The following is a 21900-nucleotide window of genomic DNA, read 5'->3' on the forward strand; positions in this document are numbered from 1 at the left end:
GCCTGACCCGCTGAGTTACTCCAGCACTCTGGGAAACGTCACCTATCCATGTTCTCCAGGGATGCTGCCTGACCCGCTGAGTTACTCCAGTACTCTGGGAAACGTCACCTATCCATGTTCTCTGTGGGTTCTAGTTCAAACTAGTTCTATATTATTCCACTTACTACAACACATCCACTCCCTACACACTGGGGGGGCAATTTACAGAGACCAATTAACCTACAAACCTCTACATCTTTGGGATGTAGGAGGAAACCAGTTCACTCAGAGGAAAGCCACATGGTCACAGGGAGACTGTGCAAACTCCACACACAGACAGCCTCCCCCCCTCCCCCCCCCCCCCCCCCCCACACCCCCTGCCAATTATGTGACTCTGTTGCATGCAAAAATACCAACAGCCCCCAACACTGTTAATAGCGGGAAATTTGATGTTCTTAACCTATGCTGCAATATTTTAATCTATCTCTGCAAAATGCAGAACCTGTGGGAAAAGGACTTAAATGGGTGACAAGGAACACTAATCATCTGCATTCTTTCACCTTTATCCTGCATGCCTCCCTGCAAGTTTTTACAGGTATGAGAAAAAGTTCACAAAACAAAAGTAAATAGCAGCTGCAGCAACACCACAAGAAAAGAATTGACTTGAATTTATTGCCCAACATGCTCCCTCACGTCCCACTGTTATTACAGTCAATACCAGGTATTTGTTTAGTTTAAGGTAGACACAAACTGCTGGAGTAACTCAGCGGGACAGGCAGCATCTCTGGAGAGAAGGAATGGGTGACGTTTCGGGTCCAGACCCTTCTTCAGTTTAGCTTAGTTTAGTTTAGTTTAGTTTAGAGATACAACGCGGAAACAGGCCCTTCGACCCACCGAGTCCGCACCGACCAGTGATCCCCGCACATTAACACTATCCTACACTAGGGACAATTTATACATTTATACCAAGCCAATTAACCTGCAATCATGTACGTCTTTGGAATGTGGGAGGAAACCGAAATTCTCTGAGAAAATCCACGCATGTCACGGGGAGAACGTACAAACGGCGTACAGACAAGCACCTGCAACCAGGATGGAACCCGGGTCTCTGGCGATGTAAGCGCTGTAAGGCAGCAACTCTACCGCTGTGCCACCGTGCTGCCCTGTTAGGATGCTGAAAGGCAAGGCAAGTTCACTGTGCGTGGAACCTGCTCTGTGCACAGTGTGTTGTTAAGTAATTGATCGAGTGGAACAGCATTGAAACAGGCTCGACCATCGATTACCCGTTCACACTAGTTGTATGTTTATCCCACTTTCTCATCCAGTCTCCACACACGAGGGGCAATTAACCTACACAGCCGCAGGTCTTTGGGATGAAGTGCAAACTCCACACGGACAGTACCTGAGGTGAGGATGGAACCCCGGTCCCTCGGCACTGTGAGGCAGCAGCTCTACCGGTTGGGCCACTGCTTTAGATTTACTGTTATTGGCCAGTGGTATGGCTGACGTTTGCTACATCTGGCACAGTGTTCAATCGGGGAAGATAGGAGGGTAGGAAATAGGAGGTGAAGAAGAGAGGTGAGGTGGGGAAGACAATGCAGTGGTGCAGTGGCACTGCTGCAGCCTCACAGCGCCAGAGACCCCAAGTGCTGTCTGTGTGGAGTTTGCCCATTCTCCCTGTGACCGCGTGGGTTTTTCTCCGGGTGCTCCGGTTTCCTCCCACACCCCAAAGACGTGTAGATTTGCAGGTTAATTGGCCCTCTGTAAATTGCCCCCCGTGTGTGTAGGGAGTGGATGAGAACGCGGCACACCGAAGAACTAGTGAGGACGAGTGACCGCTGGTCGGTGCGGACTCGGTGGGCCGAAGGGCCTGTTTCCATGCTGTATCTCTAAAGTAAAATGAAACTAAACTAAAGCGAAAGGAGAATACAAGTAGGCGGAGATAAGGTGGGAAATATGCACACGCATATGCATGGACACATATGCACAGACACATGTGTGTGCATCTGCACACTAATGCAGACATGCGGTCACACACAGACATGTGCATGTGCACACAGTGATACGCACAGGCACATGTGCACACATATGCAAAACCACGCGTGCACACACACAGACACACGCCTGCACACAATTGCGCACACATATGCACAGACATGTATGTGTATACGCACAGACATGCACTCACACACAGATGTGTGATCATACATATGTGGACATGCACGTATGCACACACACACGTTCCGATGCACACATTCACAGGCACACACACACATGGACGCACACACACATGCCTACACACACACACATGCACACAAACACATGGACACGCGCGCACGGACACACACACAGACTCACACACACGGACTCGAACACACGGACACACTCACACACACGGACACACACACACTCACACACACGGACTCGAACACACGGATACACACAGACTCACACGGACACGCAGACATGGACACACACACAGACACACACACACAGACTCACACGCACGGACACGCACACACACACATACACAGGCGCGCCCAGACTGTGCGTTTATCTGACGTACCTATAGAAGTCATCCGACCGGGATTGCCGCCCAGCGAGGTGGACATGGGCGGCTTGAGGTGTCCGCAGCCAGCCTTCAGAGCGGAGATAGGCGGTGAGCCCGGTGAAGCCGGCGACTTGGTGGGGTCAAACGCCTTTGGCTTGGCTGACAGGTTGAGCGGCTGTGTCACCTCATCCTGCGGAACAAAGCAGAGGGCCGTGCGGTCAGCGGGGAAGAAAGAGCCGGAGCACATCGCGGAAAAACACAAGTATTTATCAACTGAAGTTAGACACAAAATGCTGGAGTAACTCAGCGTGTCAGGCAGCATCTCAGGAGAGAAGGAATGGGCGGCGTTTCGGGTCGAGACCTTTCTTCAAACTAAAAGTAGAAGGGGGTGGGGGGAATTGGAGGTAGGAAAAGGGCAGAACAAATCGAGACCGGCAACCGATGACCAAGGAAGTGTGGACCCCATAACGTTCAGTTTCAGTTCAGATTAGTTTATTGTCACGTGTAGTAAGCTTTTGTTGCGCCATATCCAGTCGGCGGAAAACACATTGTTGGCTGTGGAAGAGATGATAACGAAGGAATACAGGGATGCAAACAGTGGAACTAGCGGGGTGAATTTAAAAGAGAGTTCGATAGAGCTCTAGGGGCTAGTGGAATCAAGGGATATGGGGAGAAGGCAGGCATGGGCTACTGCTGGTGGATGATCAGCCATGATCACAATGATTGGCGGTACTGGCTTGAAGGGCCAAATGGCCTCCGCCTGCACCTATTTTCTGATGACTACGGTGGGGGCGGGGGGAGGGAGGGAATGCAAGGGTTACTTGAAAATAAAGGTCAACGTTCCTACCGCTGGGTTGTGAGCTGCCCAAGCGAAATATGAGGTGCTGTTCCTCCATTTTGTCTGTTGCCTCACTGACAGTGGAGGAGGCCCAGGACAGGAGGGTCAGTGTGGGAGTGGGAAGGGGAGTTAAAGTGTTTGGCAACCGGGAGATCACGTAGGCCGAGTTGGACTGGGCGCAAGTGTTCAGTTGAGATGATCACCCAGTCTGCTCCTGGGGGTCTCGCCAAATCGTCACCCATCCTTCTTCTCCAGAGAGGCTGCCGGCCCCGCCGAGTTACTGGTCCAAATCAACCAGCATCTGCAGTTCTGCCTGGCACATATTTATCAACTGATGCGCCTCATGGCCTCAACAAATACCATAAACAAGAAGATGCGCCAGCCTTCTTCGTAAATACTCATTTTTGCCGCTATTAGTGCACATAATGAGAATCAAAGAAGTACATTCAGTTGCGAAAACATGCTTCATAAATTAATCAGGCCGCTGATAACATTCCGTTGATGAAATAATTGCATTAAATTAAGATGGGACCTTCACATGACAGAGCGACTGAATTGGGTAAATCTCCTCTGGCAGCTCTGCTCACGCGCGCCCGGGCTGATTAATAAGACGACAATTAGTTCACCGGGAGGGTGGAAGGCTGGGGGTGGGTTGCAACTTGTTTAGTTTAGAGATACAGTGCGGAAACAGGCCCTTCGGCCCACCTGGCCCGCGCCGACCCAGCGATCCCCGCACATTAACACTATCCTACACCCACTAGGGACAATTTTTACATTTACCAAGCCAATTAACCTACAAACCTGTACGTCGTTGGAGTGTGGGAGGAAACCGAAGATCTCGGAGAAAACCCACGCAGGTCACGGGGAGAACTTACAAACTCCGTACAGACAGCACCCGCAGTCGGGATCGAACCTGGGTCTCTGGCGCTGTATTCGCTGTAAGGCCGCAACTCTACCGTTGCGTCACCGTGACCACACGTGTCTTGCCATCTTGTTCGTACAGTCCAATGGTTTAGTTTAGTTTACTTTACTGTCATGTGTACCGAGATTTATCTGCCTTATTGGTGACCCTTGGACTATCCTTGATCGGACTTTGTCTGTAGAAGGGTCTCGACCAGAAACGTTATTCATTCCCTCTCTCCAGAGATGCTGCCTGTCCCGCTGAGTTACTCCAGCTTTTTGTGTCTATCTTTGCTGGCTTTTCCTTGTACTAATCGTTAGTCCCTTATCATGTATCTATACACTGCAAATGGCTCGATTACAATCATGTGTTGTCTTTCCGCTGACGGGATAGCACGCAACAAAAGCTTTTCACTGTACCTCGGTACACGTGACAATAAACTAAACTGTAATGTACCGTACAGTGAAAAGCTTTTGTTGCGTTCTGATCTGTCAGCGGAAAGACTGTACATGATTACAATCGAGCCGGGTTCAATCCTGATTACGTGCGCTATCTGTATGGAGTTTGCACGTTCTTCCTGTAACCAAGCGGGTTTTCTCCGGGTGCTCCTGTTGCCTTTCCACACTCCAAAGACGTTCAGGTTTGTAAGCTAATTGGCCTGTGTATAATTGTAAATCGTCCTTCACGTGTAGGATCGTGCTAGTGTGCGGGGATCGCTGGTCGGCGCGGACTCGGTGGGCTGAAGAGCCTGTTTCCACGCTGTGTCTGTAAACTAAACTAAACTGGACTTCTGTGTTGAAGGAGCAGACTTGATGTTTAGCCTGACGGCACACTCGTGCTGACAAATCTTTTAAGTCGTGTGGAAAACTTCCAGCTATCCGAAGCCACAAATGGCGCTCATCATTTACGGTTTTAATTGGGTCCTACAACAAAAGACCCATTAATGCAGCAATCCATCAGAGCTTCACCGAGCCACTGTACTAGGGCTCAAAATAGCAGTAACCCCATGACCAGAGTTATGGAGGACGAGCCGAGTCTGATTGTCTGGCAGCTCCCGGCAACTGGGTCACGTGCTGGACTTGACATCTTTCAGAGCAGCAGCTCACGCAGATGTTCCTTCTGCAAAAATTCCACCCCACCCCCGCACAAGTTATCCATTTGGGTCAGGGGGCAACCACTGGGATGTTCGGTCTGTGGACTCTCTCGTCCAAAGTACACACATATGAGAGGAATAGATCGGGTAAACGCACTGAGTCTCTTGCCCAGAGTAGGGGAATCGAGGACCAGAGGACATAGGTTTAAGGTGAGGGGGAGGGGGGGTTAAGATTTAATAGGAGCCTGAGGGATAACTTTTTCACACAAAGGGTGGTGGGCGTATGGAACGAGCTGCCAGAGGAGGTAGTTGAGGTAGGGACTATTTGCAACGTTTAAGAAGCATTTAGGCAGGTACACGGATAGGACAGGTTTAGAGGGATATGGGCCAAATGCAGGCAGGTGGGACTAGTGTAGATGGGACATGTTGGCTGGTGGGGACTCTTGTCTGGAAGAAGGGTCTCGACCCGAAACGTCACCCATTCCTTTTCTCCAGAGATGCTGCCTGACCCACTGCGTTACTCCAGCATTTTGTGTCTATTTTCTTTAATGCCACATGGGTTAATCCGAATTGATTTCCCGCAGTTACCGGGATGGTATTTGAACTCTGGTCTGTGCATTGTAAAACCTGGCCTTTGGATTACTGACCCCATAATTTAATCTCTCTGCATTCACTCTCTCTCCCATTTCCCCACTTTCGACAGAAGTTTGGAACACATTTAATTCAAGGTAGAATTACAGGTTTGCACCTGTAGTAAATGATTATCCCAACTCTCTTTTGAAATTTTTATAGCTAAATCTTGTTCCCAGTCTCTTCTAATTCCATCTGTTGTGGGTATTGCTATGTTTAAAATGATATTATATAAATACGATATTAGATTAGCTGATTCCGCCTTTGTCTTCATTGCTTCATCCAGTAAGTCGGAAGGCATATTATAATAATCTTTTGTATATTTTTTCAGATAATCACGAATTTGAAGATATTTAAAATATTGGTTATTTTTCAAATTATATTTCAGTTGTATTTGTTGAAATGATAGTAATTTTCCCAATTCATACAAATCTTCGAGCGATTTGATTCCCATTCTTTCCCATTGTATAAATGATTTGTCTATGTTCGATCAACGTACGACATACGCTCATCCAATTCAAAACATTACATAGATTATATTATTCAAAAACTAAATTAAATAAAATCTTCCCGAATGTTTCACCAATTTGTGATAAATGTCTGTGTCAAGAAGCTACTATAGCGCATTCTTTTGTTTTTTGTACAAAAATCCAAAAATTCTGGTATGAAATATTTGATATTTTTTCAAAATTAATCAAAATAAAACTGGTATCAAAACCAGAATGGATCATTTTTGGAATATCGGAAGGTAACCCTGAATTAAACGTGTTTCAGAAGAATTTATTTAATTACGGGCTAATAATGGGAAAAAAGCTCATACTGAAATTCTGGAAAAATGCGCCCACACCAACAATAAAAATGTGGATATCAAATATGTTTGAAACACTACATTTGGAAGAGATGAGATTCCTCTTAGCAGGTAAAGCAGACCATCCAATTCCAAAAGACGTGGTCTACGTTTTTGGACCTATTACAAGCATGAGGTGCAATAGTAATTTTACAAAGAAATAAATAAATAAATGGTATCAGGACCTGGTAACGGGAGGTAAAACAACAAAACAGACTTGGTTGGTAGTCCCCTTCCTGCGGAGTTTAATGTTATAATAGAGCGATTGTTTCTACCCCTTTTTTTTTTTTTTCTTTCTTTTCTAGGGTCTACTTTCTTACTTTACTTCCTTCTCTACTTCTTTTCCAAGGGGCTTTCTTTTCCAACACTCTCTTGCACTTCACGACTCTTGCGCACTTTCTTTCCTTACTTCTTTACTTCTATCTTTTTCTTAAAGCTCAAAAAAATGAAGCGGGTATAAAAAATGTATTAAGATATATCTGTTGCATTATTGTAATTTACCGTACTTTTAATAAAAATATTAAAAAAAAAAAAAAAAAAAAAGAATTACAGGTTTGAAGAAGTGTCCCGACCCGAAGTGTCACTTACCGCGTTCTCCAGAGATGCTGCCTGACCTGCTGAGTTATTCCAGCACTTTGTGTCGTTTTTTTTGTTGTATAAACTAGGATCTGCAGTTCTTAGTACAGGCTATTGGTTTTTGAAATAACCCGCTTGTTTAATTAATACCGAAATCAAATTTAGGCACTGTATTTTTTAAATAATGCGATCAACTTCACGCCTGTTTAAACGTGTACATTTAATTTACACATTTTTGCCTTTCGCCCTTCAGCCCACCGAGTCCGCACCGACCAGCGATCCTAACACTAACACGATCCTACACACACTAGGGACGGTTATACCACACTTATACCAAGCCAGCTAACTTACAAACCTGTACGTCTTTGGAGTGTGGGAGGAAACCGAAGATCTCGGAGAAAACCCGCGCGGGTCACGGGGAGAACGTACAAAATCCGTACAGACAGCACCCGTAGTCGGGATCGAACCCGGGTGACTGACACTGTAAGCGCTGTAAGGCAGCAACTCTACCGGTGCGCCACCGTGCCGCTTAATCCTCCGTGTGAAACACTTGGCGTCTGCGTATCCCTCAATAGTACTGGCGAGTTATTTGAGAGACGGCGTGCTTTGGAAGATGGGTCACCACCGTACCTTGCCCTTGGGCGGAGGGCTGTTCCTTGGTTTCTCTGCCTGGATGTTGTTGGATGATAGTGCACTGCTTAGACTGGACTGCGACATGCTGTGTAACTTGGCTCCTGGAGATACCTGCATGGCTGCCAGTTGTGCCGCGTACAGCTGCTGTAAAGGGAACAATGCATGTCACTTAGAAACACACAACTTTCCACCACCTTCGCAGAACCTTGCTCCACTTCTCAAGGGCCACGAGTCACATTATCTTTCAACCCGCTTCAAAGTTAAATCTTGCACCAAATGTTGCCCCTTTTTGAGTTTAGTTCCGAGATGCAGCACGGAAATTGGCCCTTCAGCCCACCGAGTCCGCGCCGACCAGTGATCCCCGCACATTAACTCAAGCCCACACGCACCAGGGGACATTTTGCATTCAGACCAAGCCAAATAACCTGCGGCCTTTGGAGTGTGAGAGGAAACCGGAGATCCCGGAGAAAGCCCACGCATGTCACGGGGAGAAGGTACAAACTCCGTACAGGCAGCACCCATAGTCAGGATGGAACCCGGGTCTCCGGCGCTGTGAGGCAGCAACTCTACCGCTGCGCCACCGAGCCGCTCTCGCCATCACAGTTGCAGTATCTTGCTTAACCTTTCAAGAGTCATGAGTCAAACTATCTTTAATCGGACTTTATCGGACTTCGATCGAGGACACGTCACTGAGAACACACGGGGGCAGCCGAGAACAAAGGAGGACCATTGGGACTATAATGAACAGTTTGTAACTTTGTCAGTGCCACTACGCATGGAGCCACCTTGTGTATGCAACACAAAACACTCTGACATGACACATGTGATAATAAAGTATCAATCAATCAATCAATCATAAATGTTAAATCTTGCACTAAATGTTGTGACCCTTTATCCTTTATCTGTGCAGTGTGGACGCCTTGATTGTATTCATAGACACAAAACGCTGGAGTAACTCAGCGGGTCAGGCAGCATCTCTGGAGAGAAGGAATAGGTGATGTTTCAGGTCGAAACATATCCTCAGGCCTGAAAGTCTGAAGAAGAATCTCGACCCGAAACGTCACTTGTTCCTTTTCTCCAGCTGACCCGCTGAGTTACTCCAGCATTTCTTGTCTATTTTTGGCATAAAGCAGCATCTGCAGTTCCTTCCTACACATTGATTGTATTCACATTTAGTTTAGCTTGCCATGAGTACACAGGCATAGTGAAAAGCGTTTTGTTGCGTGTTATCGAGTCGAGACATGATTACCAGCGAGCCAACCACAGTGTACAGATACATAATAAAGTGAAAAACGTTTAGTGCGAGGTAAAGTCCAGTAAAGTCCAATTAAAGATACCCCGAGGGTCGCCAATAACTCGGGCTGCCATCTATCTCACTCCCAAATAAGGGACAAGGTGACGTCACCGCCCCGCGCCCCCCGTGACCTCACCCAGCCAGCGCCACGTACTCCCGCTCCACCAATGGTAGCCGCCCGGGCCTGGAGGCGGGTTGCTACGCAACCTCCGATAGGTGGCGCCCAGGCCTCCGGGCCTACACTGTCTGGGCCTTCAGTGGCCCCCGGGCCAAATACGGGACAAGGGCAGTCCTGTACGGGGACAAACCAATTTAGCCCAAAAAATGGGATATCCCGGCTAATACAGGACAGTTGGCAACCCTACTCATAGATAACACAAAATTTCAATAAATTAAAAAACCCCAATATTAATGTAAAAAAGTTGGGTCCCTAGTGCAACCAAGCCAGTTTGTAGTTCATGGTATATTTGGTGTTTGTAGGAGTCAAGAGCTTGTGGTTGTTGGGAAGTAGCTGCTCCTCAACCTGGACCAGTGTAGATGGGGCATCTTGGTCAGCATGGGCAAGTGGGGCTGAAGGGCCAGTTTCCATGCTGTATGACTCTATGACTATACTTTGCACTTGGGTTTCCAATTCCCTTTCAGCACTACCTTACTTATAGTTTAGAGATACAATCTGGAAACAAGCCCTTCGGCCCACTGTGTCTGTGCCGACCAGCAATCACCCAAACACTAGTTCTCTATAACGCACTGGGGACAATTTACTGAAGCCAATTAACCTACACGCCCACACTAATTTGGGATGTGGGCGGAAAGCCGGAAGCATCCGGAGGAAGCCTGTGCGGTTACAAGGAGAACATTCGGACACCACGCAAAGAACGCCAAGGTTGGGATTGAACCCGGGTCTCTGGAGCTGTGAGGCGTAAACCTACACCAACTCGAAGGTATCACAAAATGCTGGAGTAACTCAGCAGGTCAGGCAGCATCTAGGAGAGAGGGAATGGGTGACGTTTCGGGTCGAGACCCGAACCTACACCACCTAGCATTCTTACTAGGCAGTCTCCCATCCAAGTACTAGCCAGGCCTGAGCCTACTTAGCTTCTGAGATCAAATGGGATCCAAGTACTAGCCAGGCCTGAGCCTACTTAGCTTCTGAGATCAAATGGGATCAGGGTATCGTCAGGCTAGAGTGGGCAGCGACTGGCGATCCCACAACTCTGGGCTGTTCACAGACAGCTGCATGGAAATAATGTTCCATTTGGTATGTGGTTGCAAATGAGGGGGCTCTTTGGCTAACCTCACCCTTTAAACTGAGGAAGCAGATATCGGCCGCCCCTCATCATTGCTGCCTATTCTTTTGCTGTGCAAGGCCGTCTATATTTAAACATGGTTTAACAAAGATCAGCGCTGTTTTATTTTCTGCCTGGCTTTTTGTTTCTGCTTCGTGGGTAATATCAGTCAGCTGGGAACTAACTTGGGCAGCGGCACAGCGTGCAGCGGGTAGAGCTGCTGCCTCACAGGGTGTGGGACCCGGGTTCCATCCTGACCTGGGATGCCGTCAGTGTGTGCCCGTTTGCCCGTTCTCCCCGTGACCGTGTGGGTTTTCTCCGGGTGCTCCGGGTTTCCCTCCCACATCCCAAAGACGTGCGGTTTATAGGTTAGTTGGCCCTCTGTAAATTGCTCTTAGTACGTAGGGAGTGGATGAGAAAGTGGGATAACGTATATCTGGTGTGAATGGGTGTGATCGATGGTTGGCGTGGACTCGGTGGGCTGATGGGCCTGTTTCCATGCTGCATATCTCTAAACAGTGGTGGCACGGTGGCACAGCGGGAGAGCTACTGCCTTACACCGCCAGAGACCCGGGTTCGATCCCGACTACGGGCGCCGTCTGTACGGAGTTTGTATGTTCCCCCGTGACCTGAGTGGGTTTTCCCCGAGATCTTCGGTTTCATCCCACACTCCAAAGTCGTGCAGGTTCTTAGGCTAATTGGCTTGGAATAAATGTTCAATTGTCCCTCGTGTGCGTGGGATAGTGTTAGTGCGCAGGGATCGCTGGTCGGCGCGGACTCGGTGGGCCGAACGGCCTGTTTCATGCTGTATCTCCCAACTAAAAAAATGTAACTAGGTTTGTCCTCCTGATGGTCTCGGTGCGTTGCGTGCGGGAGAGTAAGCGAGCTTCACTGAGAGCCGCTGACATCTTCTTGTAACCACCGGCCCACTGATTCAAAGCTGATCTGCCGTTTGAATGGAGCCGCGTTACAGAAGCCAAGAGCCGTCACAGCGATGAGACCGGAGGCACAGGCCCTGGCGGCCACTTTACACCACAGCACTCGCTGGCAGTGAACGTCGCAAGGGGTGGGTGGTGGGAGGAGAGGGTGGGGGGGAGATACTGGACTGCCATGCCAGCTCAGGGTGAAGATAAAGGAAGTGACACAGTAACCACCGCCCCGTGGGTCAGCCAAGGGCCGGGCAAGGGCAGAGGATCGCAGAGAGGGGCAAAGATAAGGAGGAGCAGGAGAGGAGGAATAATGAATGAACACAATTAAACTGGGTCACCGTGATGTGGAGGAATTTTTAAAAACATGCCATTGCCCCAGAGTCAGACTAGGAGCTGGGATGGGTAGGAAGAAAGGGGTCATGCTTATACAATCAAATAGAGAGAGAGAGAGAGAGAGAGAGAGAGGAGAGAGAGAGAGAGAGAGAGAGGAGAGAGAGAGAGAGAGAGAGAGAGAGAGAGAGGAGAGAGAGAGAGAGAGAGAGAGAGAGAGAGAGAGAGAGAGAGAGAGAGAGAGAGAGAGAGAGAGAGAGAGAGAGAGAGAGAGAGAGAGAGAGGAGAGAGAGAGAGAGAGAGAGAGAGAGAGAGAGAGAGAGAGAGAGAGAGAGAGAGAGAGAGGGAGAGAGAGAGAGAGAGAGAGAGAGAGAGAGAGAGAGAGAGAGAGAGAGAGAGAGAGAGAGAGAGAGGGAGGGAGGGAGGGAGGGAGGAGGGAGGAGGGAGAGAGAGACAGAGAGAGAGAGAGAGAGAGAGAGAGAGAGGAGAGAGAGAGAGAGGAGAGAGAGGCGAGAGAGAGAGAGAGGGAATACTAACGACATGTGACAGCAGTTTTATTCTCAGCCACCGCTAACTGCTAACACGCATGTACATACACACACACGCACACACACACACAATGATATACACACATACAACCCATATGGACACAAACACACACATGCATCACTAACACTCACACACGCACACACACTACACATTCGCACACGCAAACATATATTGCAGGCAGGTACACACACACACACACACACACACACACACACACACACACACATGCACGTTCAAACACAGACACACATGTACACACAAATACACATCGCACACTCACATCCACATACACACGTACAAACACACAGAAACCACAGACGCAAGCAGACACACACACACGTGCATTATGCACACATACATGCAGACACACACATATGGACACACACAGACACATGCACACACATGCATGCACACATACATGCAGACATACACAAAGACACATGCGTACACATACAGATACACACACACACATGTGCATAATGCTCACATACACGCAGACACACACTCATGCATGGAAACATGCACACGGACACATACACACACACATACCCACACACATGCATGCACACATACAGGCAGACATACACACAGACACATGTTTACACTCACAGAAACACGCAGACACACACGTGCGTACACACACACACATACATACACACACAAACATGTCTCTTTGTTGATCCAGCTTTAGAGGATTAAGTTGCAATCTGCCTAAAGCAACTGCCTACAGCCATTGATGGGAATGGCAGCTCCAGTCTAAGTGGAGGCAGCAAGCAAGCACGAGGAGCTCCTATTATCCTCAGTGCTTTTGTCACTTTGAGTAAGGTAGAGGAGCTGAACTTGTCACCTGTAACAATGAACATCCCTACAGCTGTTCAGTGCCAGTCTGTGGCAGACAGCTGCCTATTCCCCATTAACGCAGACACACACTAAACCACACTGACTGAAGCCCCATTCACCATTTCCTTTGACAGCTGTGTGCTGTGCGCTCACAGATATACTGCATCTAAATTAAGACTAAGGCGTCAGAAAAAAAGAGAATTAAATAAACTGCAGATGCTGGCAATCTCGATGAACAACAAGAAAATGCTGAACATACTAGGCTGGTGGTTCAGGCGGATATGATCAAAACGTTTCCGAGACTGTTGGATAGGCACATGGATATGCGGGGAATGGAAGGAAATATGGAGACCCGGGTTCAATCCCAACCAGGGGCCACAGTTTAAGAATAAGGGGTAGGCCATTTAGAACGGAGATGAGGAAAAACATTTTCACTCAGAGAGTTGTAAATCTGTGGAATTCACTGCCTCAGAAGGCAGTGGAGGCCAATTCTCTGAATGCATTCAAGAGAGAGTTAGATGGAGCTCTTAAGGATAGCGGAGTCAGGGGGTATGGGGAGAAGGCAGGAACGGGGTACTGATTGTGAATGATCAGCCATGATCACATTGAATGGTGGTGCTGGCTCGAAGGGTCGAATGGCCTCCTCCTGCACCTATTGTCTATTGTCTACGGGTGCTGTCTGTATGGCGTTTGTACGTTCTCCCTGTGACTTGCGTGGAGATCTTCGGTTTCCTCGCACACTCCAAAGATGTGCAGGTTTTTAGGTTATTTGGCTTTGGTAAATTGTATAAAATTGTCCCTAGTGTGTGTAGAATTGTGCTGATGTGATCGCTGATCGGGGCAGATTTGGAAAAAAAACCATGACTCACATTATTCTGTAACCCTCAAAACCCTTGAAAAATACAGCATGGAAACAGGCCCTTCGGCCCACCAAGTCCATGCCAGCAATCGATCACCCGTTCACACTACTTCGATGTTATCCCACTTTCTCATCCGCTCCCTGCACACGAGAGGCAGTTTACGGAGGCCCGGTTAACCTACAAACTTGCACGTCTTTGAGAAGCGTGTGTAGGAAGGAACTGCAGATGCTGGTTTATACTGAAGGTGGACACAAAGCGCTGGAGTAACTCAGCGGGACAGGCAGCATCTCTGGGGAAAAAGAATAGGTCGTTTTGGATCGGAAATCTCCTTCAGACCCAGAGGAAGAAACACGTCTTTTGAAAATATATCGCGTATGTCTATGTTGGCCGCTTGCTGATTAGACATGACAAAAATGGACCATGATGCTGAATGATCTTTAGTTGACCCACAGTTATAATCGGGTGGTGATCACAGTTAATTAATGCACTAAGTTGTCTGCTGATGAAAGCTTGCTCGGCAGAAGTGAGGATGCCGTGTTATTAGCTAAATCCCCAGGTCTGTCCGGCTCCTAAAAATGGAAGTCTATGATCGGCATTGGGTGGGCCAAGTGTTTGCGGTTCTTTCTCACCTCTGAAACCTTCATTTCACAGTCCAGCCAAAGTCTCTGGGGCCAATTCTTCTGCCCCCTGCTGTTACCACTCATGCAGTCGTAGAGTGACACAGCGTGGAAACACCCCTTAAACCCAACTTGCCCACACCGGCCAATATGCCCCATCTACACTAGTCCCACCTGCCTGCGTTTGGCCCATATCCCTCCAAACCTATCCTATCCATGTACCTGTCCATGCTTCTTAAATGTTGGGCTAGTCCCAGCCTCAACTACCTCCTCTGGCAACTTGTTCCATCCACCCACCACCCTTTGTATGAAGAAGTTACCCCTCAGATTCCTATTAAATCTTTTCCCCCTCACCTTAAACCTATCTGGTGAATCTGGTCCTCGATTCACCTACTCTGGGCAAGAGACTCTGTGCATCTACCCGATCTATTCCTCTCGTGATCTTATACACCTCATCCTCCTGCGCTCCAAGGAATAGAGTCCCAGCCTTCTCAACCTCTCCCTGTAGCTCAGACCCTCAAGTCCTGGAAACATCCTCATAAATCTTCTCTTTCCTACAGCATGGTGCCCAGAACTGAACACAATACTTTAAATGTGGCCTCACCAACATCTTATACAACTGCAACATGACCTCCCAACTCATTGAAGATGACCCCAGCAAGCAACTTAAGTGAACTCTCGTTCAACTGTGACAGCAAAGCTAAGAAAATAGATATAGACACAAATTGCTGGAGTAACTCAGCGGGTCAGGCAGCATCTGTGGAGGAGATGGATAGGTGACGTTTCGGGTCAGGACTCTTCTTCAGACTGATTGTAGTAGGGCGTAACAATGGAGGCGTAAAGACTTCTTCCCGGTACGAAGAAGGGTCCTGACCCGAAACACATCGACCCATGTTCTCCAGAGATGGTGCATGATCTGCCAAGTTACTAGTGTCTTTTTATATGTGTAAACCAGCATCTGTAGTTTCTTACTTTTTCTGCGTGTTCCATTTATGTTTTTGTGAAATAACGCGCTTCTTCAATTAACACCGAAACCTGAGCAACTCCAGCACTTTGTGTCTTTTTTTGTAAACCAGCATCTGCAGTTCCTCATGTTTCCATTTTACTGCTCCACTGTGAAATCTCAACATGGTTTGCCGACTTTGAAGAGGTTCTCCTCTGTATCTCGCCAATGGCAATCCCCGTACAGACAGCGCCCGTGGTCAGGATCGAACCCGTGTCTCTGGCGCTGTAAGGCAGCGACACTACCGCTGCGCCCACGGGAACTGCAGACTCACGTCTTGTGAACCGGAATCCGCGGTTCCTCATGTCCAGGATTAATGTAAATGGGCGATGAAGGGTCAGCATGGATTCCCTGGGCCGAAGGGCCTGTTTCCATGCTGCGTGTCTCTGTGACACACAGATATAGTCGGCGACCGCCTGGCAGAACCTGAAGATCAAAACCGATGGGCCTGTTTCCGCGCTGTACCTCTCAACTAATCTAAACTAACCACCTTTGCAATGCTTCAAAGGAGCCGACATTTGAACCCTGTTGGTTAAGCTGCCTTCTTTAGTTTCACGCGGTTTCACACAACGCTAGATGTGATTTACAGGCTGCCTAGTTGAATACTGGACGATTTTTTTAAAAAAATTAAAAAACCACTGGCGAGAAAGGTAAAAGAAAAAAAAAACGGGCTTTGTCAATCCGCTCAGAGGTGGCGAGATTTCAATCGAAGACAACTGACTTCTTCTGCGTCGATTCCGTGAGCTTACGCCCGGGCACAACAGCGAGGCACTCGATCCGTGCCAATGCCTTCAGAGGTAGTGCTGCCTTGCAGACAATAAACCAAGGGCCATCTGCCCCACCAGGCAGTCATAAATGGCTCCAGTGATCCGCTCCAGCAAGCACTGGAGATGTGCTCCCCTGGGTCTCGGCCAATTTTCATCGCTCAAACAGCATCAGAAGACAGATCATCGTGCCATGATCACACCGGCCGGCGCCTCTGACTGGCGCTGCGAGCTGCACCCGTATTAACCGTCGGAATCTGGGTGTGATAAGCACTGCCGGCGGAGGCTTCAGGGGTTCTTTGTCCGATGTGAATCCCCCCTGCGTGACCCTCCGCTCGGGCGGCACTGCGGTGGACTAGCTGCCTCGCAGCGCTGGAGACCCGGGTTCGAACCCCGACCTCGGGAGCCCTCTGCGCGTGGAACCTGCTCCCTCCCCCTGTGACCTCGTGGGTTTTCTCCCGGAGCTCCGGTCTCCTCCCACATTCGAGAGACGCAGGTTAATTGGTTTCCATGAATTGTCCCCCGTGTGTAGAATAAGGGTGATCGGTGGTTGGCGTGGACTTGGCGGGATGAAAGGCAGCCTGTTTCCACGCTGTACCTCCAAAACTAAAACTAAATATCTTGACGTCGGTGAAGCTCTGTAGAACTGCGGACAATTACTTTAATAATACCAGCCTTCACCATTAGTCTGAGGAAGGGTCCCGACCAGAAACCTTGCCTATCCGTGTTCTCCGTGGATGCTGCCTGAACCGCTGAGTTACTCCAGCATTTTGTGCCTTTCGTCCATTATTCAAACCAGCATCTGCAATACCTTGTTTCTATTTTAATAATATAAGAATGTAACTGCAGATGCTGGTACAAATCGAAGGTATTTATTCACAAAATGCTGGAGTAACTCAGCAGGTCAGGCAGCATCTCAGGAGAGAAGGAATGGGTGACGTTTCGGGTCGAGACCCTTCTTCAGATTGTATTTTAATCATATCATCATATCATATATATACAGCCGGAAACAGGCCTTTTCGGCCCTCCAAGTCCGTGCCGCACATTAACACTATCCTACACCCACTAGGGACAATTTTTACATTTACCCAGCCAATTAACCTACATACCTGTACGTCTTTGGAATAATAACACCGTCTTGTGTAAAAGTGAGTCTTTGGAGCGTGGGAGGAAACCGAAGATCCCGGAGAAAACCCACGCGGGTCACGGGGAGAACGTGCAAACTCCGCACAGACAGCGCCCGTGGTCAGGATGGAACCCGGGTCTCCGGCGCTGTGAGGCAGCAACTCTACCGCTGGAATTATTTGCCATTTTACGTTTGGCTTCAAAGAAATAGTTTTGGGCTTTCCTTTGTTGACTAGAAGGGACACTGCGTTATTGAAATGGAGGCACAAGGGATTGCAGACACTGGAATCTTGAGCAAGAACACAAAGTGCTGGGGGAACTCAGCGGGTCGGGCAGCATCTGCGGAGGGAATGGACTGTCTGGTCGGAATGGGAAGGGGGGGGGGAGGGATGGATAAAGCCAGAAAAGAGAGGTGGAAGCGGGACAAAACCTGGCAAGTGATAGATGGGGGAAGGAAGTGAACAATGGAGGACATTTGTAACTTTGCCGGCACCCTTTACGTGGCGACTCTTTGCATACCTTGGGCGTGCAAAACAACGAATATCACCGTGACCTGCCGCATGTGACGATAATAAAGTATCATTCATTCATACACAAAGGGTTCCCAATGTTGGGGGAGTCCAGAACAAGGGGCCACAGTTTAAGAATAAGGGGTAGGCCATTTAGAACGGAGATGAGGAAAAACATTTTCAGTCAGAGAGTTGTGAATCTGTGGAATTCTCTGCCTCAGAAGGCAGTGGAGGCCAATTCTCTGAATGCATTCAAGAGAGAGCTGGATAGAGCTCTTAAGGATAGCGGAGTCAGGGGGTATGGGGAGAAGGCAGGAAAGGGGTACTGATTGATAATGATCAGCCATGATCACATTGAATGGCGGTGCTGGCTCGAAGGGCCGAATGGCCTCCTCCTGCACCTATTGTCTATTGTCTATTGTCTATTGTTAAGGGTCCCACAAAGGGTTAAAGCCCAGTACCACCTCGGCACATAATTAATCCCCCGCCCAGCTTCTGCTCGTCCCATTCAAAGAGGTACCGCAGGCACGACAAATCACAGGAACAACAGCATGTCCAGATGCTGCAATTGAGGTAAATTCATTACATTCCTCGGCTCGGGTGAAAGTATTAAGCGCTGGCTGATCTGCACTTCACAAGCCAATCCACGCGCGGAAGGGTAATCCATTACAATATGTTCCAGCATCTGCTTCCCCGTACGATACATGACCTCTTCAATTGACCCCCTTTGTACAGTGCCAGCGTTTCTGTTTATTACTGAAGGGCTCCCAACTCATCGTCAGCTTATCAGTCAGTGCATCCATCTCCATTCAAAACCGGGCTTGTGCACGCACCGGCCCCCAATCCCCGGCGTTATATTCTCGTCATTTATTTTCCAATAGCCAGGCCATAAATGGGTGGGTTTCTCCTCCCCCCCACCACCCCCACCCCCCCCCCCCCATCCCCACTTCCACAACTATGTCTCTCACTCTCCCTTTTCCCGTGTCTGACCGAAGTAGGAGACACGGTGGCGCAGCGGTAGAGTTGCTGCCTCACAGCACCCGGGTTCCATCCTGACCGCGGGCGCTGCCTGTACGGATTTTTGTACGTTCTCCCCGTGACCTGCATGGGTTTTCTCCGGGATCTTCGGTACCCTCCCACACGCCAGAGATGTGCAGGTTTGTAGGTTAATTGGCTTGGTGTCATTGTAAATTGTCCCAGGTGGTGTGCAGGACAGTGCTCGTGTACAGGGGTCGATGGTCAGTGAGGCTTTCAGTGGGCCGAAGACGTACAGGTTTGTGGGTTAATTGGCTGGGCAAATGTAAAAATTGTCCCTAGTGGGTGTAGGATAGTGTTAATGTGCGGGGATCGCCGGTCGGCGCGGACCCGGTGGGCCGAAGGGCCTGTTTCCGCACTGTATCTCTGAACTAAACTGAAACTAAACCAAGCAAGACACGTAAACACTGACCTGCTCTCTCAGTGTGTGACCAGACTCACAGGTCAACCTCCTTAACGGTGACCCCAGCAGTATTCAGCACTGCCGCTGAGGTAAATCTATAGCCAATTCATTATCAATCAAGCACCTGACACTATGAATGCTCCCGGGCATCTTGTATTCAAAGCCTCACACAATAGGGGAAGCTAGTCCCCAATCCTGCTGCTCATTCAATTACTTTCCTTTTTCTTTTAAACCTTTGGGCTTTTCTCTTAATATAAAAGAGAACTCAAAAATGCACATTACAATGTTTAGTTTAGTTTAGAAATACAGTGCAAAAACAGGCCCCTTCAGCCCACCGAGTCCGCGCCGATCAGTGATCCTCATACACGAACACCATCGAGGGGCAATTTACAATTTTTACCGAAGCCAATTAACATACAAACCTGGACATCTTTGGAGTGCGGGAGGAAACCGGAGCACCCGGAGAAAACCCACACAGATCACTGGGAAAACATACAAACTCCGTACAGACAGCGCCCTAGTTAGGAACAAACCCGGGTCTCCGGCGCTGTTAGGCAGCAACTCTACCGCTGTGCCACCGTGCCACCCGCGGATACCGTTATGGTACCATGCATATCCCCCACATGCAGTTTGGTTGAAGAAAGATAGACGCAAAGTGGTGAAGCAACTCAGCGGGTCAGGCAGCATCTCTGGAGAACGTGGATAGATGACGTTTCGGGTCGGGACCCTTCTTCAGACTGGTTGTAGGGAGGGGGGTTGAACCAGAAGCAAGGAAAAACCAGGACAAATCAGGGCCAACAACAGATGAGCACAGGCAGGGTGGTTCCCTGATAGTCTGATTGTTGGTTAGGGGCGGTGTGATTCCAAGAGGGATTCTTGACTAGTATGGGTGACTGGGGAGAAGGCAGGAGAATGGGGTTGAGTGGGAGAGATAGATCAGCCATGATTGAATGGCGGAGCAGACAGTCATACAGCATGGAAGCAGGCCCTTCGGCCCAATCTGCCCACACTGACCAGCATGTCCCATCTACACTTGTCTCACCTGCCTGCCTTTTGCCCAATATCCTTCTACACCTGCCCTATCCATGTACCTGTCTAATTGCTTCTTAAACGTTGCGATAGTCCCTGCCTCAACTACCTCCGACGGCAGCTCGTTCCAAACGCCCACCACCCTTTGCGTGAAAAAGTTACCCCTCAGATCCCTATAAAATCTCAGACAGTATGGGCAGTTACAATAGACAACAGACAATAGACAATAGGTGCAGGAGGAGGCCATTCGGCCCTTCGAGCCAGCAACGCCATTCAATGTGATCATGGCTGATCATTCTCAATCAGTACCCCGTTCCTGCCTTCTCCCCATACCCCCTGACTCCGCTATCCTTAAGAGCTCTATCTAGCTCTCTCTTGAATGTATTCAGAGAATTGGCCTCCATAGCCTTCTGAGGCAGAGAATTCCACAGATTCACAACTCTCTGACTGAAAAAGTTTTTCCTCATCTCAGTTCTAAATGGCCTACCCCTTATTCTTAAACTGTGGCCCCTTGTTCTGGACTCCCCCAACATTGGGAACATGTTTCCTGCCTCTAACGTGTCCAACCGCTTAATAATCTTATACGTTTCGATGAGATCCCCTCTCATCCTTCTAAATATGGATAGGACAGGTGTGGAAGGGTATGGGCCAAATGCAGGCAGGGGGGGGATTTATGTAGATGGGACAGGTTTGTCAATGTGGGCAAGTTGGGCCGAAGGGCTTGTTTCCATGCTGTATGACTATGACTCGATGACTCTATTCAGTATTGCCCTTGGTCTGTAGGGATGGGTGGGGGTTTGGATATATCAGAGGGAACGTGCTGCTTCTGTCTGCCACTGTCTGATGAAACTGTACAGAATGTTGAATTCTATACCCTTACCAGACGATGAGCAAAAAGATGGTGCGTGCTTGTAAGCAGTTGTTTCTCTTTTGATCCATTTATCATTCTTGCCGTGTGTCAGGGAGAGGTATTACGTGAAGAAAGAACGTGCATCTCTGTATCATGTTTCATATCTTTAGATCACCCCCAAGACATTTCACAGCCTGAGAATTATTTCTGAAGCGAAATCACTGTTTGATTTGCAAGCAAATGCATCAGTCAAAATGTACACCGGGTCCGACAACAAGCAAGGAGATCAATGACCACACTATCTACCAGTTTGCGCTGTTCGGTTGAAGATAAGACAAGATTGGGAGGAATCCCTTGCCCTTTTTCATACTATCTACGCAGACCTCGTGTGTCTATCCAAGCAGCTAGAAAGAGACTTCATTCATTACC

The 21900-nt window shown here is 48.6% G+C and overlaps 1 protein-coding gene across 5 annotated transcripts in view; it reads right to left on the minus strand.

Annotated features, from left to right (window-relative positions):
- Positions 1–21900, minus strand: part of sox5 (SRY-box transcription factor 5) — a 278595-nt gene that overhangs the window by 60222 nt on the left and 196473 nt on the right. For all 5 annotated transcript variants that reach the window (XM_078420000.1, XM_078420002.1, XM_078419999.1 and 2 more), the window contains exons 9-10: positions 8046–8192; positions 2546–2720 (exon numbers count right to left, since the gene is read on the minus strand). In XM_078420000.1, the coding sequence (XP_078276126.1) occupies positions 2546–2720; positions 8046–8192 (322 nt within the window). The remainder of the gene's footprint in view (positions 1–2545; positions 2721–8045; positions 8193–21900) is intronic.

The sequence above is a fragment of the Rhinoraja longicauda genome, chromosome 23, assembly GCF_053455715.1.
Source record: "Rhinoraja longicauda isolate Sanriku21f chromosome 23, sRhiLon1.1, whole genome shotgun sequence".
In the NCBI taxonomy this organism is placed as follows: domain Eukaryota; kingdom Metazoa; phylum Chordata; class Chondrichthyes; order Rajiformes; family Arhynchobatidae; genus Rhinoraja; species Rhinoraja longicauda.